Source organism: Candoia aspera, chromosome 4, assembly GCF_035149785.1.
Source record: "Candoia aspera isolate rCanAsp1 chromosome 4, rCanAsp1.hap2, whole genome shotgun sequence".
NCBI classification, from domain to species: Eukaryota; Metazoa; Chordata; class Lepidosauria; order Squamata; family Boidae; genus Candoia; species Candoia aspera.
In genome coordinates, this window is record NC_086156.1 from 28277736 (window position 1) to 28293653 (window position 15918).

Consider the following 15918-nt stretch of genomic DNA (forward strand, 5'->3'; position numbering starts at 1 on the left):
GATTGCAAAGTTTAGTTATTATTTACTTAATTACAAGAACCCATATTAACTTTAATAGAATAACATTATTGAAAAAATAGATATGGCTCTTTTTGTTAGAACCTTCCTCATAAACTGCTAATTGCTACAAAACTCAGTGCTTACCAAAACAACCATTAATGGTTGTTTCAAATGTAGGGCTTCTTGGTAGTCAAGTATCTGAGGAAAATGTAGTTGGAGCATTGCATGTTTGTCTTGATAATTTCCAAAGACGTAGCCCATGAAACATAGGCCACAAACAGTCGCTCTCTGAGTGAGATGGGCAGGGAATAAATTTGATACATAAATAAAATACACAAAGAAAATAAAAATCATCAGTCATGACCTGGAATGTAGTATGTTATATAATATAATTTTAAAAGTGCATTTTAATCTACCAGTATGCTGCTGCATGGTACCTAACAATTTATTCCTGTCCCTTTACCACTTCTTTATTAATACATTGCTTTTAATTGTATTTTTGTGCTATTTTAGTTACCCTTATAGAAAGTTGTGCAGGAAGAAAAAAGTCTCATAAATCACAGCATAGATTACATTCAAAGCCACAGAATGGGAGCATAATATTCCACATCTATTCCTGTAATGTAGTTAATGTAGTGATTTATCTACTATTACTTTTGTTCAAACTTTTCAAAGACTGTAGGTGTTTCAAAATCAACAAAAAAGCTTGTGCACTGGTAACTCTAGGGATGGTACTAATTATTTATCTGTATTCTGTTCTCCTGCTACATGTGCCAAGAGCAACATACAGCATAACTATAAAATTGTGCCATATAATCGTAAGAGTAAATTGGCTACCAATTTCTGAAAACATAACCAGGAATATATATTTGAATCATCACTTTACACAAACCAAAAGTAGAATGATAATGGCAGAAAAAAAAATACTTTGTGATCAAATAATTGGAGGGGGGAGTTTTTTGTAAAGAAATAAATCATATGTATTAAATATGTATAAAATCCAGAACAAATTACCTGTCTCCTTTGCTTAGTGAAAATCTTGGCCATCTAATAATCAATTTATACTCAGGTCACCATGAATTAAACTGGTAAACATAGCAAGTGGGCCTTGTTTTTGCTACCATATTCTGAAATGTAGCTCTGCCATATTCATTTGCTTACTTCACACAATACTTTTCTCCTATAATGCAGTGGCTGTTGCAGTCCCTGCCTGAGAATATTTGCAGACTTCACTTTGTGAATGGGTTTGGGCATATTGTTTCTAAGAAGTTTGTAATTTTTATTCCTATTTGAATGCCTCATTGAACTACTGTATTTAAATCAGATTACCCTTTTCTGTTAGATTGAGTCAGAAAAGTAGTGTGAAGAGCTTGTGGATGTTTTTTCATTATATTTACAATGTTGCAAAAGACTAGTAAGATGAATATGTATACTGAAATGTGTTTATTATATTGGAACATGACTGAAATTCTTATTTATTAAGAAGTCTTCTTTGTATAGTAATAAACATCAGTTCAAAACTTGATTTTTGAGAGTAAAATCAAATATTAATGAAATTTGGGCATTGCATTTATGAATGAAGAACACAGAAAATAAAAGAAAGTTGGAGATGTCTGATTTGAACAATCAGGTACTATTTATATGCACAAGGAGAAAGAACCAATTACTTGATTTTTGCTATTCTAGCTGTTAAACATATTTTCCTTCCACAGATAGTTAACACTTGAATATAGTTTTACGTATGTTATATTTAACTCTCCCAAGTGATTGCACAAATATTTTGTGACTTTGTAACTGGTTTAAAAATATCTTCTCCCAATCCAGAAGTTGTATATTGCATTGTTAAATTCTGGGAGCAATTAAATTTATCTTAGCTTTTCACTAAACATATCTTTTGTAAAGGATGAAAGTGATTATGTGGTTCAATGGTTTGCAAACTCCTTTGGGTGTATTTGGAAAGTCTTCTGCCTTGAAAACTTTACATGCAACAAGCAGTATCAAACACTATACAGGCAGTCCTCAAATTACAACGGCAATGGGAGGATTGTTGTTGCTAAGCGGTATAGTCGTAAAGCATGACATCATGTCACCACATCACTTAGCTACAGCAATCCAGGCAGTCTCGGTTGTAAATCCGAGATGCACAGGCCGTTAAATGGGAAGCAGAGGGAATCCCAGGTAAGGAGTATAGGGGTGCCCTGGGGGGTGGGGAAGGTCCAGCACAGGCCATGCATGAGTGGGGGAAAGGGGTGCTGTGGAGCATGTTTGTGGACAAAGAGGGGAAGGAAGGTAAGGTATGTGCATGTGTGTGAGCAAAGGGAAGGAAGGTATGTGCATGCATGTGAGCAAAGGAGGAAGGGGGCGTGGTGCATAGAAGCAAAGGGAAGGAGGATGCAGTGTGAGTGAGTGAAGAGGTAAGGTGGGTGTGATCCATGCATGCAAGCAAAGGGCGCAGTGCATGTGTGTAAGCGAACGGGGGAAGGAAGCACAGTGCATGCAAGCGCAGAATGGCCAGGAGGGGAGAGACTTGCCCAAGCTTCTTGCAACTTTCCCTGCGGGCTTCCCCATTGACTTTGCTTGTTGGAAGCCAGAAGGGAAGGCCGCAAATGGCGATCATGTGACCACAGGACACTGCAACCGTCCTAAGTGCAAGCTGGTTGCCAAGCGCCCAAATTTTGTTCATGTGGCTTCGGGGGTGCTGCAGTGGCCGGAACTTCAAGGATTGGCCATAAGTCCCTTCGTTCAGCGCTGTCATAACTTCGAACAGTCACTGAACAAATGTACATTACATGAAGACTACCTGTATTTGCTGTGGTTGTCTTGTAATATTTATCTGTTAGAAGTTACTAACTTTGCAGCTACTTCTTAAAATAAAACTTCACTATCAGATTAACTTAACAAGTGCTTTAACAAATAAATGTTTACAAGCATATATAGATGAAATAATAGAATAAGTGCTTTGCTAAAATTAATCAGTGTGCTTGTAACTATAGTAGTTTAGACCAGCAGCTCAAGCTTCAAGTATTTTTAATTAATTTCAGACTGTAAGTATTGAACATTCATTATTTATACATTGAACAGAGAACAAATGGCAGAAGGCATTGAAAAATAAGCAATTGTGGCAAAAACCTTGTAGAGATTATTTATTTATTTTCTATCCTGCCTTTATTATTTTTTTTAAATAACTCAAGGCGGCGAACATACCTAATACTCCTTCCTCCTCCTATTTTCCCCACAACAACCACCCTGTGAGGTGGGTTGGGCTGAGAGAGAGTGACTGGCCTAAGGTCACCCAGCTAACTTTCATGCCTGAGGCAGGACTAGAACTCTCAGTCTCCTGGTTTCTAGCCCGTTGCCTTAACCACTAGACCAAACTGGCTTTCTATAATATATAGTATAATATAATATATAGGTATATCCATTTTTCATCTAGATATTACTTTTATTGGTAAGAAGAATATATAAAGTATGAGAGAATCTCAAGAGTAAAATGACTCAAAATTATTTTTTAAGTTTTTTTGGGGGGGACATAAATCTTAAAAAACCCTCCCTGTCCCACCCCAAAATACCAGATGCGAGGATGCTGAGAAATTATAGGATGCTTGGGGAAGAAATAGAAAAGAAGAAGTAGGAAGAAATAGAATAGATGTTTTGGAAGGAATATGAGCCTTGCTGGAGTGCTGAAGAAAAGCTGTCAACGCATTTTGATGTAGGTTCCACAAGAAGCTATATTAGAGTTTAGAGGTTTAGCTATTTCTCTGTAATAATTTTAGCCCACTTTCCATCAAAAGTACTGTGTAGCAGAAATGGAGTTATTGTATACCATCTAGAGCCATCTAAACATTCATAGTACTGATATATGAAAAATGTCTTAAGGGGGACTTCCGGTGGGGACATGATGGACTGAACAACTGTGCCCACAGGCTCAGTGGGCAGAACTGACAACACGAGCTCAGGCAGGTTTTTCCTGAAGCCCAGGAGTTCTTTCTGGAAACAGAAAAACACCTGGAATCACCCCATCTGTCCTCCGGATGGCTGCTTGCAGCCAGAAGATCACAAACAGCCTTTGCACTTGACTGGTAAGAGCAGCTGGGAGGCTGGGACGTCACCATTTCCAAGCCATGCTGTAGCCTTAAAGGGACACTAAGACCGACCACCCCATTTCTAAATCACCCAATTTATATTTCTTTTAAGTACATGTGAGAGGCTTTCTACAGCAAGGAGAACTGAGTTCTCTTGGTGTTTATCATTATTTTTGGGATCAATTTTTTAAAAAATTCTTTGTTTTCCATCCAAATATTAAGGATTGAGAGTAAATAATTGTCTCCCTGTTACTATTTTTGTACTAAATTTGAAGATATTAGCATTTTCCTACACGTCGAATCGGCTGTTTTGAACTTTCAGTTTTCTGCTTCTACTTTCTCCGGGGAACTGTCTGTGTATCTCACTTTCACTTGTGTAAATACATTTCAGAATTCTTTCATATCTTCAACTTTCACTGGTTAAGCTCCTAGGGGGTACCATAATCTACTGCTTGAGGCATGGAGGATTTTAAACAGACTTTCTCTGACTTCCACCAAGATTTTAAACAGATTCTTTCTGATTCCTACCACATTTTAATGCAAGACATTCAGGATATTGTGGAAAATATGAGGTCTAGAATGTGTCATCTGGTTGGGGATGTTGAGGATGAAACTGAGGAATTTAACAGCAACAGAATGTCTCTTCTAAGAGTGAGATCGGGATTTCTGTTGAAATGCTGGATGAAGATCGGATAGTCGAGTTAAAGAAATTAAAGGGAGAGATCAAGTTACAAGCCACAAGTGAAATTGATCTTCTGATGGAACGCCATGGAAAAGAAGGGGTTATTGTGTATGGGAGGTCTCCTGAAGAGAAGTCAGAGTTTTTGAGGGGGGCAGTTGGGCTGTTCGATTTTTTAAAGAAAAAAGTTCTGTGCGCATTTTGGGGATATGTAAATGCCCTGGTTTATTCTGAAGTGGGATAAGGGTTTAAGAATATTTATCTGGATTGCTTTTAGGGTTTGGCTGGTTTCATTTGTCTTTAACCATTTGGATTAAGATTATTAAGGTATAATAAAATAATAATAAATGTCTGGTTTTGGGCTTAATATGGCTGCGAGAGCTGGACCATAGGGAAGGCTGAGCAAAGATAGATGCGTTCGAACTGTGGTGTTGGAGGAAAATTCTGAGAGTGCCTTGGACTGCAAGAAGATCAAACCAGTCCATACTCCAGGAAATAAAGCCAGACTGCTCACTTGAGGGAATGATATTAAAGGCAAAACTGAAGTACTTTGACCATGTAATGAGAAGACAGGATACCCTGGAGAAGATGGTGATGCTAGGGAAAGAGGAAGGCAAAAAGAAGAGGGGCCGACCAAGGGCAAGATGGATAGATGATATTCTAGAGGTGACAGACTTGTCCCTGGGGGAGCTGGGCGTGGCAATAACTGATAGGAAGCTCTAGCATGGGCTGGTCCATGAAGTCACAAAGAGTTGGAAGTGACTGAACGAATAAACAACAACATGATTAAGATTATTAAAATTGTTGTATTATCAAGTACAATGGCAGACAATTTATATGTTTTTTTAGTTTGATCTTTATTATAGTAGACAGGAATGTATAGAATAGTAGTAGGAAGGAAATAAATGTTATCTTTGGGGGGGGAGTTGATTAGGAGTTTTATATTTTTTTTATTTTAATATAAGGGGAGGGAGCAACTGTATTTAGTGATTTTTATAATGTGCCAATGGAATTATAAGAATAATGTTATTTTGGTTTAATATAGAGTAAGGGATTGATTGTGGAAAATTGTTGTATATCCTTTCTGTTAAAAGTCAGAAGTCACCTCTTTTTGTAATTTTGAAAATTTTTCTCTTGTATTTCTACACTTTTTTAGTTTTTTCTTTTTTTTCCCTTTGTAGTTTTTTTGTTTTTCTGTCGCTTTTATCTTTGCTTGAAACTTATTAAAATAAAATTTTAATAATAACTTATTAAAACTTATTAAAAAAAAATGTCCTGAGGGATTGGTGGTAGCGGAAGAAAGATAGAATGAACCAGTAATAACAACAGATTTTAAAACAAAAAAGAAAGACAGGAATAAAGTATAGAAAAGCTGTTAATATTTGATATAAATGCAAAAGAACAATAGAGACAAAACTGTGAAATAAGTGCATATAGCATACAGGTAGTCCTATATGTTATACATTCATTTAGCGACCATTTGAAATTAACGGCAGCACTGAAAAAAGTGACTTGTCCTCACAACTGTTGCAGCATCCTTCGGTCACGTGATCAAGATTCAGGTGCTTGGCAACCATCGCACATTTGTGACAGTCGCAGCATCCCACAGTCTGACAATCACCATTTGCAGCCTTCTGGGAAGCCAGCAGAAGGTTGCAAGTCACAGTCATGTGATGTCCTGCTTAATGACTGCAAGTGATTCACTTAACGGACGCAACCAGAACTGCCATCACTAAGCAGGGCAGTCACATGATGTTTCACTTAACAACCACTTTGCTTAGTAACAGAGTTGCCAGGCAAAGACTACCTGTATTGGAAAAAGTATGGGAAGAGTGGGTTTGCAAGGATAATAAGATCATCCGTGTTTAAATTACGTTGAGACAAATTGTCTTAGCGAAATACTGAGTGCATGTGGTAAGGCACCAAATGTGAAATACACGGCAGAGACGCTAGCAAAGATTTATTCAGTGATAGAAGCAAAAAGAAATTTTAGAATTGTTAGTAAATTGTCTGTAACTCTTGGATGCATTGCCACTTCTTTATGGACTCCATGTAATCCTGCACGCAAGAGCAATTTTACAGATCTTTTCCATCTCTAGCACATTTTGATCTGCTTCTTTAACTAGAAAGTTTTTATTCTAGATGCAGAGTCCAAGGCATTCAATTATTGTTGTCCCATGTATTTTTGTACTATTTTATGTGGCTCATATGAGACCAAAGTATCCTCAGCTGGAAACTAAAATTCCATGGTTTTGGTATGCTAGGATTATATTGGGCTGTCAAATGCCTTGTATACTGATTTATAGAACTGGCCATTATCAGAGCACAGTTTCTATTTTGTGTTTGGAATATAAAGGTGCCCTTGAAGAGCAAAAGTATGTGAAGCATACACACACACACACACGGGAGAAATCCATCTTAAAAAAATTTCCAGTGACTTTAGCAGAGTAATGCTCTGCATAATTTTCATTGTCTTTAATTTATGAAGACTGAAGAATTTTCCAGCTTTCGAAGCAGCACTAGTTTTGACCTTTCAGTTACTGTGAGCTCAGCAAAAGATTGCTGATTAATTTTGCCACTAAACTGTGGTAGCTGGAGTGTTCATTCCTTTTTTTTAATAAACAGATCCATTTTAATACTGCTGCTGACTTAGATATAATAAAATATTCTTTGCATTTAGCTTCCACTGTATTAATAATAGCATCTGTATTAGCAGCTTGCAAGTAAATGATTTTGGAACACTCAGCTAGTTTGAGTGTTTAATCAAATACATAGCATCATCTGCTTTGTCTTGTCTCATTCTTGACACTTTTCAATCCCACAGGGCAAACTTGCTTATTTACAAGTCTCAGTAAATGTGGATATGAAACATGCTTTGCGGGACCTTTTCACAAGAACAGCATTTATTTCCCACACATCTTTATTCTTAATATTACAAATAAATGTGACAACTAAATATTGCTGAATGAAGAGATTTAGAGTTGGTATAGTTTTCTCCCTGTTAAGTGGGCATAGTCATAGTATATTACATTAATTTGATTTTCGAGTTTTGGGCATACCACAGTTTGGCTGAAAAGGTGAACTTCTGCATCCAGTTATAAAAATTTGGAGTATTTACGAAGTATTACTTTACATTATTGCTCCCTTTCTATAGCAATAATGTAAAGTAATACTTCGTAAATATTCCAAACTTTCTGTACAGCTACTTGGGAAATCATGTGGGATGATGAAGCATTCCTTACCTGAGCCAGGATGAAGAAAGGATTCTTAGTAAACAACAGTTACTCCAAATCCCAAGTGATTGGTAGGGAAATATTAAAAATTCAATTTCAATATGTGACAAAACAGTTTATAAGCTATCTTGCTTGAGAATCTTGCCCAATATATGGCAACCTTTGAGAAATATTGCTTATAACAAATTTTTACTGTTCAAATATGTAGAAGATTTAAGCCATTAAGATATTTTCTTATTTTTAAAAAATGTGGTTTGATCCTTCTGGTGAGATTGAGAAAGTACTCTGTAACCCTACATAAGGCTAATGAGCATTTGCAAAACTGAATATTATTCAGGATGGCTGCATGCCAGCTCATATTTACTTACTCACCATAGGAAGCTCCTATAAACAATATGTATAGTGGACATTGTGCATTACTTTGCAGCAGCTGTTTAATATGTCTTTCAAAAGCTTATCTGAAATACTAGAAATCGAACCTGACACTTTCTGTACCACACAGCTACTGCACTTTCCTAAAATCAGTCGTATGTCTGAACAGAATGAAAAATTGACCATGTTCAGATTTACACACACTACAGTATTAGCATGATTAATGAATGTTTGATCACACCCTTTTAATGATACAATACAAAATATGTCGAGGTAATGAACATTTTTCTGATAAATATATAACATATGTATTGCTGTAATTTATCTGTCTCCTGAACCCAGAAGCCATGCTCATTCTAGTTAAATTGAGTACCATTTAAAAGCTTACCTTTTGTTTGTTTGTTTGTTTAACTTCTCTCTATATAAGGAAATCAAAAGAGACAAACGCTTATTTGATTGGGATGATTTTGGAATAATGTACAGCCTAAGAGGATTTTTAGGCACATCCTTCAAATATATAAAACAAGCAATGGAATAGATTATAAAATTGCACTGCATTTTAAAAGGAATTTTAAAGTAACTACAAATATTTTGAAACAGTGGTAGGCTTCTTTTCTGTTGTCCATCTACTTTAAAAAAAAACTTTCTCATAGCTTTTCTTTCAAACAAACAGCTTTTCTATTTTGCAGTTCTAAAAACTAACCACTGTCTTTGGCTTCACTGTTTCTAAAAGTCTTTGTTTGTAACTTGGGTTTCAAATTCATTACTGCAGTCAAGTAGTTCAGAGCCTGGTGCAGGAGATAAACCCTTTGCAAATGAAGAGAGAATCCATTTTCTGTATACCTCAGGCCACACAAAATTGATTGCAGTAATAAAATGACAGCACCTTGTAATATACTGACGGCTTTTTAATTTGAAAACTAGCTTGTCTGATTCAAAGCTTGTTTAAAGCTAATTTATGGCTTGTGTAATTTTCAGCTGAATCCTGAGTAAAGGATGATATATGAAAACTGATAGAGTTAACATAATATATTCAAATGTATTGTTACAGAAAGATATTTTCTTTATTTTCTCAAGTAGCAATTTTTTTCAATGTGTGTTTAATGTTTAAATTAAACATCAGCATCTGTATGGAATACTAGAGCCACCATTCTTGAAATTAATTATAGTAAATATAAAGAATTATTAAGGCTACAGAGGAGAAGAAATGGATTTGTTGCATCTTCGGGCATGAAAATTTGGGAGAAAATGGAGGAAGAAAAGGGGAGGGACAAAATTGCCCCAATCCTTTCCTGTTCAATTCTATATCTGTCCAATTCTCACCCCAAATATGCTACTGCTTTGGAGCCTGTTTTTATAAAAATTTCTTCTTATTCCACTGAAGTATTATTAAATAGGTTTTGTAAAGTCTGAATGTGGCCCTTAGAATTGGAAATCCTTTCCTTTCCTTTCCTTTCCTTTCCTTTCCTTTCCTTTCCTTTCCTTTCCTTTCCTCCTTGTAACAAGATCTGAGTCATTCCCAATTTTGCATATTTAATGGTTGAGGATATTTAGAAATTAAAGATTGACTTGCTTAGATCACATTATTTAACATAATTAAGTATATTTTCAGAAAGCCCAGTCAGCACCTACATTCAAGAAGGTGAGCTAACAACATTTCTATCCATTCCCAGGAACTAATTTCAACCAGACGAGCATATAGGTTTTCTGCTGATTTTTATTTTTTAGCTACCTTCTCAATTGCCAGAACAGTGCTACAAGATACAATCATTTGCCAGTTGCCTCAACAAAATAGGAGTAATTCCTTTCCAGGAATTATTGCTTAGTCTCCAGCTGAAAAAGAAAAGCTGAAGGGGGCATATCCCTTAGAAATGAAACATATTCATAAAGATGTTTGATTGAAAAGACTTTAAGTGGAATTTCATGTAGGTTTATTCCATGGATGAGATTTTGTTTCATTAGCTCAGAACAGAATTATTACCCCAATGTGTGATTGGAAGAGATATGCTATGAGGAATGGGAAAATCTTGCATTTTTCAATGATGTACATGTCCTTAAATATGTGCTGACAGTGTATGTTAGCAAGAAGCATGGACATTAGTTACTGGAGATCTGCAAGCAACCGAAAAGGTAACCATATATGTGTGATTCATTATGACTGCAAAGCAATTGGTTGACCAAACTGTTAAGGTAAAATTTACCCCCATTTAAGGATTTTTTTTAAAGAAAGGTCAATAATACATATTTTAATTTCTTTGTAATTAATTATTCTATGTAGAAGCAAAGTGATACATTAGAAGCACAGACTTCGCATTCTTTTCAGGGGCATCTAATATAACTTGATAATGATCATTGCAACAAGCTAGAGTAGCTTAGGCAGAGATTAATATGTTTGTTCAATTTTTATATAGCTTGATAAGTTTAGTTCTAAAGCTCATGGAGGAAGCAGAGTTGTTTTGAATTCTTATCATAAGTACAATGGAAGTTGAAACAGAGGTTAATTAGTTACAAAATAAAATACAAAATATGCTGAGCTATTCCTTGTTATTATTTTGGTACTCTACTACACCTGCCTCTATCTAATTTTCTTTTCTTTTCATAAAACACAACCTAAGCCTAAATAGTTTTAGATACGAAAAAAAGTTACGCTGAAACCAACATTAAGTTATTTTTATCAGACTCCTTCCAAAAACGTGGATGAAGTCAGATACCTGAAGATAGGGTATGCATAAAATGGAAAAACATGTTTTGACCTTGGAATAGTGCTCCATACCCATAAGGTTCTTTTGGAATGTTCCAAGTAGACTGCATTCCAAAGGAATAAAAGCCTGAGTAGTGAGTAGTCCTTCATAGCAAAACGTGAAACTTTTCTTCAAGTGTTACAGTCATAGGAAACATTGGGAAATAAGGTATGAGCCCCTTGCTTTTTGCTTCAGCATCACACAAGTAGATGGTGCGGCAGTCCATGTTGATGGCTACTTCACCAATTTGCAGAAAGATTGACCTAAATGGCAGTTCTTGCCTTCTTCTTACTCTGAGCCACTAGAAGAGCAAATCTTTAAAAAAATGGTACTGGACAATTTTCATCCAGTATCCAACCACCCCTTTTTAGAGAAGATTGTTGAGAAGGTGGTCACTCAGCAGCTTCAGAAGATCCTGAATGAAATAGATTATCTGGATCCCTTTCAGTTGGGTTTCAGGCTTTTAGATTGGTCATGCTTTAAGATGACCTCTGGTGGGAGCAGGATGGAGGGAGTGCATCCATCCTTGCTGCACTTGACCTTTGATACCATTGACTATGGTATCCTTCTGGACTGGCTGTGACTGTTGGGGGTGGGTGGTGCTATTTTTTGCTGGTTCTCCTCTTTCCTTCATGGCTAGTTCCAGTCAGTGTTGATCGGGAACAGGAGGCCCTGCCCTAAGCCCCTACGTTGTGCAGTTCCACAGGGTTCATTACTTTCTCTGCTACTGTTTTAACATCTCAGTGAAGCAGGTTGGTTAGGTCATCCATAACCATGGGGTGAGTATGCTGATGATACCCAGCTGTATATCTCCACCCCTGGTGAAGTAAGCAATGCTGTTGATGTCACTTTATCGGTGCCTGGATGCTGTGGGGGTTTGGATGGGAAAGAACAGGCTTCAATTCAACCCTGGCAAGACTGAGTGGCTTTGGGTTTTAGAGCCACCAGGATCTGGGAATTTACTATCTTTAGTTCTGTATGGGGTGGCACTGCCCCAGACAGACCAAGTGGGCAGTCTGGGGGTCCTTCTGGATTCATGACTCCTGCTCGATGAACTGATGGCAGTCATGGCTAGGAGGGCCTTTGTGCAGCTTTGGGTTGTGCACCAGTTGCACCCATTCCTGGATCAGAAGGCCCTACATTCAGTCATTCGTGCCTGGTCACTGTCTACATGGATTACTATAATGCACTCTACATGGGGCTGTCCTTGAAGAGCATCCCGAAGCTTCAGCTGGGATAATATGCAGTGGCGCTGGCAGTTATGTGCGCACCTAGGTCAGCGCACATTGCACCTCTGCTCCATGAGCTATACTGGTTACCAGTTTGCTTCAAGGTACAATTCATGGTGCTGGTAATGACCTATAAAGCCCTACATGGAACGGGGCCAAGTTATTTGAGGGACCGCTTCTTCCTAATCACATCTACCCATTCATCAGGTCCAGTAGGAAGGGCGTGTTGCAGGTCCCATCCATGAAGGAATGTCATCTGACAGGACCCAAGAGGAGACCCTTTTCTGCCGTGACACCTGCCCTTTTGAATATCATTCCCCTGAGGTCAGATTGGCCCAACCTTGCTGGCCTTCCAGAAAGGGCTAAAGACATGGCTTTGGCATCTGGCCTGGGGATTTGGGAATGTGGGTATGAAGCCTATAAAGTGGCTATATTGTTAGGGAAATTGAGTGCACTCACCTGCAGATGATGCTTTTGTTTTGGGGGGGTGTTTAATGGTTTCTATTGTTTTTAACAGTTTTTTAATGATTTGTGTAATGTTTTTGGTTATTTTGTTGTATTGTTTTTTGTGTGTTTTTTTAACTTCATACACTCATAGTCACGTATGTGAAATGCGTGGCTACATAAATTTACCACATACATGCATAAAATGCCTCCAACCATTACAGAGAATGTAGGGTGGCTGTTGTTCTCACTGTTAAACAAAGTTGTTTAATTGCATGAATAGTGATCATTAGCATTACATCAGCATAAAAAACACCGACTCCCACCACTATTGTTTTTCCAGACTCTCCCAACCACAATATAACAGCATTTAGAGCTCGCCAATAAAACACAAGAGGTAGTGTGTTCTTCATGCATATTAGGAGTAATCATAGCAACACAGATACCCTTTAAACTTGGCAATCCTGAACTCAATCAGCAAGGAACACATATTCACACACCCCTCAAAAAAACTAGTAAATCTTCCAATTAACATGGCGAGTATTATTGCTTATTTGTTTTGGTTTTGAGGGTTCCCCCCCCCCTTGTTTTTTTACAATGCATTCTGAAAATTCTGTATCAACAGTCACAGGACCATGTACAGAGTGCATACATACCCAAAATCTCAGCACACCCATATAATCTGTATTATGGGCAACCTGATATGTAATCACCACCAGCAATTCAATTAGAAGCCCCTCAATCTCTCAATCTCTTACAAACAGCAGAATCACACTTGGAAGAAATTAATGCAAGGGTACATTGACTTATTATGCATTATTATGTAATTGATGTAAATGACATAATTTGCAACAAATCTTGACTTAATGAACAAACCCTCAATTTAACAGATCTTACATTAAACCTAAATCCAGTAACCGGTTTTACTGTACATATATGCTGGTATTGCACACTGAATAAAGCAGCTCTTTAATACAAATTATACTTTTAGGAAAGCTATTGTCCTAGTCTATTTTTTCCTTTCTCAGATAGCCATCACTTTTGATAACATAAAAAGTCAGTTTATTTGTCTTAGTTGACCCCAGTTGGCTCATATTTATGCCTATCTATTGCTACGTTCATAATCTAATGCTTTGAAAATCAAATGTTATAGAAATGTTTGTTTTTACAGAGTTTTATTTTCCTAAATGTATTTATCCATATAGATCACAGAGTTGTGATGAAAAGTCTGCTTGACAATGCAGTTTGGCAAGTAATATTGCATTACATAACCAAATTCCCACCTTCTGAAGATTAAGAAAGTCAGTAAAAAATAATTTTCTATACATTGAGGATTACTGCATGCTAAGGCTACTAAAGTGAATTAAGGCCAATTCTCTACTAGTTACTTACAGCTTCTTCTGGTTTCACCCACCTGTTATAGTCCTCTACTTTTTTATCAGCACAACAATCTTTAGATGATTTGGGAAGATGCTATAAGTCATTAGTACAGGTAGTCCTTGACTTACAATCACAATTGGGACCGGAATTTCCATGTTAAGCCATTGTGGTCGTAAATCGAGTCACCATGTCACCAGACCCAATTTTACAACCATTTTTACGGCGATCGTTAAGCAAATCCAGCTTCCCCATTAGCGTTTTTTGCTGGAAAACAGCAAAAAAGTTGCAAAGCCACAAAACACGATCACATGACCGCAGCCACAAAGCACCCATTCTAAGGCCATCATAACTTCAGATTGTCATTAAACCAACGGTCGTAAGTTGAGGACTACCTTTATGGATTGTACTGTAAGGAATAGCAACCCCATTAAGTAGAGAAATCGTATTTGATTCCCTGTGCCCTTACTATGACCAAAAGACTGATAATGCAGCATTGGAAAGAGAAATGTACAGCCCCATTCACTCAATGGATTGAAGACCTGATTACACTTGCCGCTTATGAGCAGATTGCCTAGAGATGTAGACTGTATGGACAAATACAATGAAATATGGAACTCATTTATACAAAATGCAGTAGGTTGAAAAAGGATGATAGTTATATAAGTGTATTAGAAATAAATAATTATGTATTTGAATAATATTTAAATTAGATAAGTATATATAGAATTGTAACTATTATAACTGTTACAACTGTTACAACAGAACTGTTATAACGATATTGTCCTGTTTAGACTACGCAACCAGGCAAGATATTATCAGAAATACTCTTTATTAAGTAACTATTACAATATTTGAGTCCTTGTTAAATGAAGACGTGGTCCAACGAGCCCAAATGGGCCACAACAAGGCAGCGGAAAAGGACTTCTCACTGGAGCTATAAGCTGGATACGACTGGAACACAGTGTGCTGCAGGCAGCAGGTCTCGAACTGGAACGGTACTGAAACTGTTCTGGCGCTGAATCACTGCATCTCTGGAGACTTGCCTTGGACTGGAAGCGGTGACTGTAACCTCAAAGTAGGACTGTGAACAGCAAACGAGGCTGGGCTTGACTAGAACTATGGACTGGACTGAAGACTTGAAGCAGGACTAGAACTCAGAGCAAGGCTAGACTCGGCTGAGAGCCCTGAACTAGGTGGGATTCTCTGGACTGGAGACTTGGAGCAAGGCTTGGAACTTGAAACAAGGTTGGACTCAGCTGGAAGCCCCAGACTAGGCTGGATTCTCTGGACTAGAGACTTGGAGCGAGGCTTGGAACTTGGAACTAGGCTGGACTCAGCTGGAAGCCCTGAACTAGGCTGGAAACCAGATCCTGAACAAGATAGGTGTGAAATTCCTGAACAAGGGTGAGCGTGCGAGGCGTGGTTGCACAAACGGCAGCGCTGGAGTTTCAAGGTGCGGCTACACTGCTGGGGGATTCTCTGAGTGTCAAGGCTGGATGCAGGTACCATGTGCCTTGTATATAAGAACCACTGCATTCAAGAAGCCAACATTTTTTTGAGTGATGGGGGGTGCAAAATGTCATTTCAGCACTCCAGTTTTTTAATACAGGGTTTTTGAACAGAGCTTCACTCATACTTAGAATAGAAAAGTAAATATGATTACTCTGAATAGGATTTAAGGTAGATCCAATCAACTATTTTCTGTAAGTATGGTTGCAATTTACTGAATGCTTTTGGGAGTCCCACATTGCAAGATAC

At 37.5% G+C, this 15918-nt stretch overlaps 1 protein-coding gene across 5 annotated transcripts in view; it reads left to right on the forward strand.

Annotated features, from left to right (window-relative positions):
- The window catches only part of PHF14 (PHD finger protein 14), a 144224-nt gene that overhangs the window by 98343 nt on the left and 29963 nt on the right, over positions 1-15918 (forward strand). Inside the window, exon 19 of one of the 5 annotated variants that reach the window (XM_063303692.1) lies at positions 779-964. The exons of the other annotated variants lie outside the window; for them this stretch is intronic. Coding sequence (XP_063159762.1) covers positions 779-847 — 69 coding nt within the window. The 3' untranslated portion in view covers positions 848-964. Of the gene's footprint in view, positions 1-778; positions 965-15918 lie in introns of those variants that run through there. 5 annotated transcript variants of the gene reach the window in all.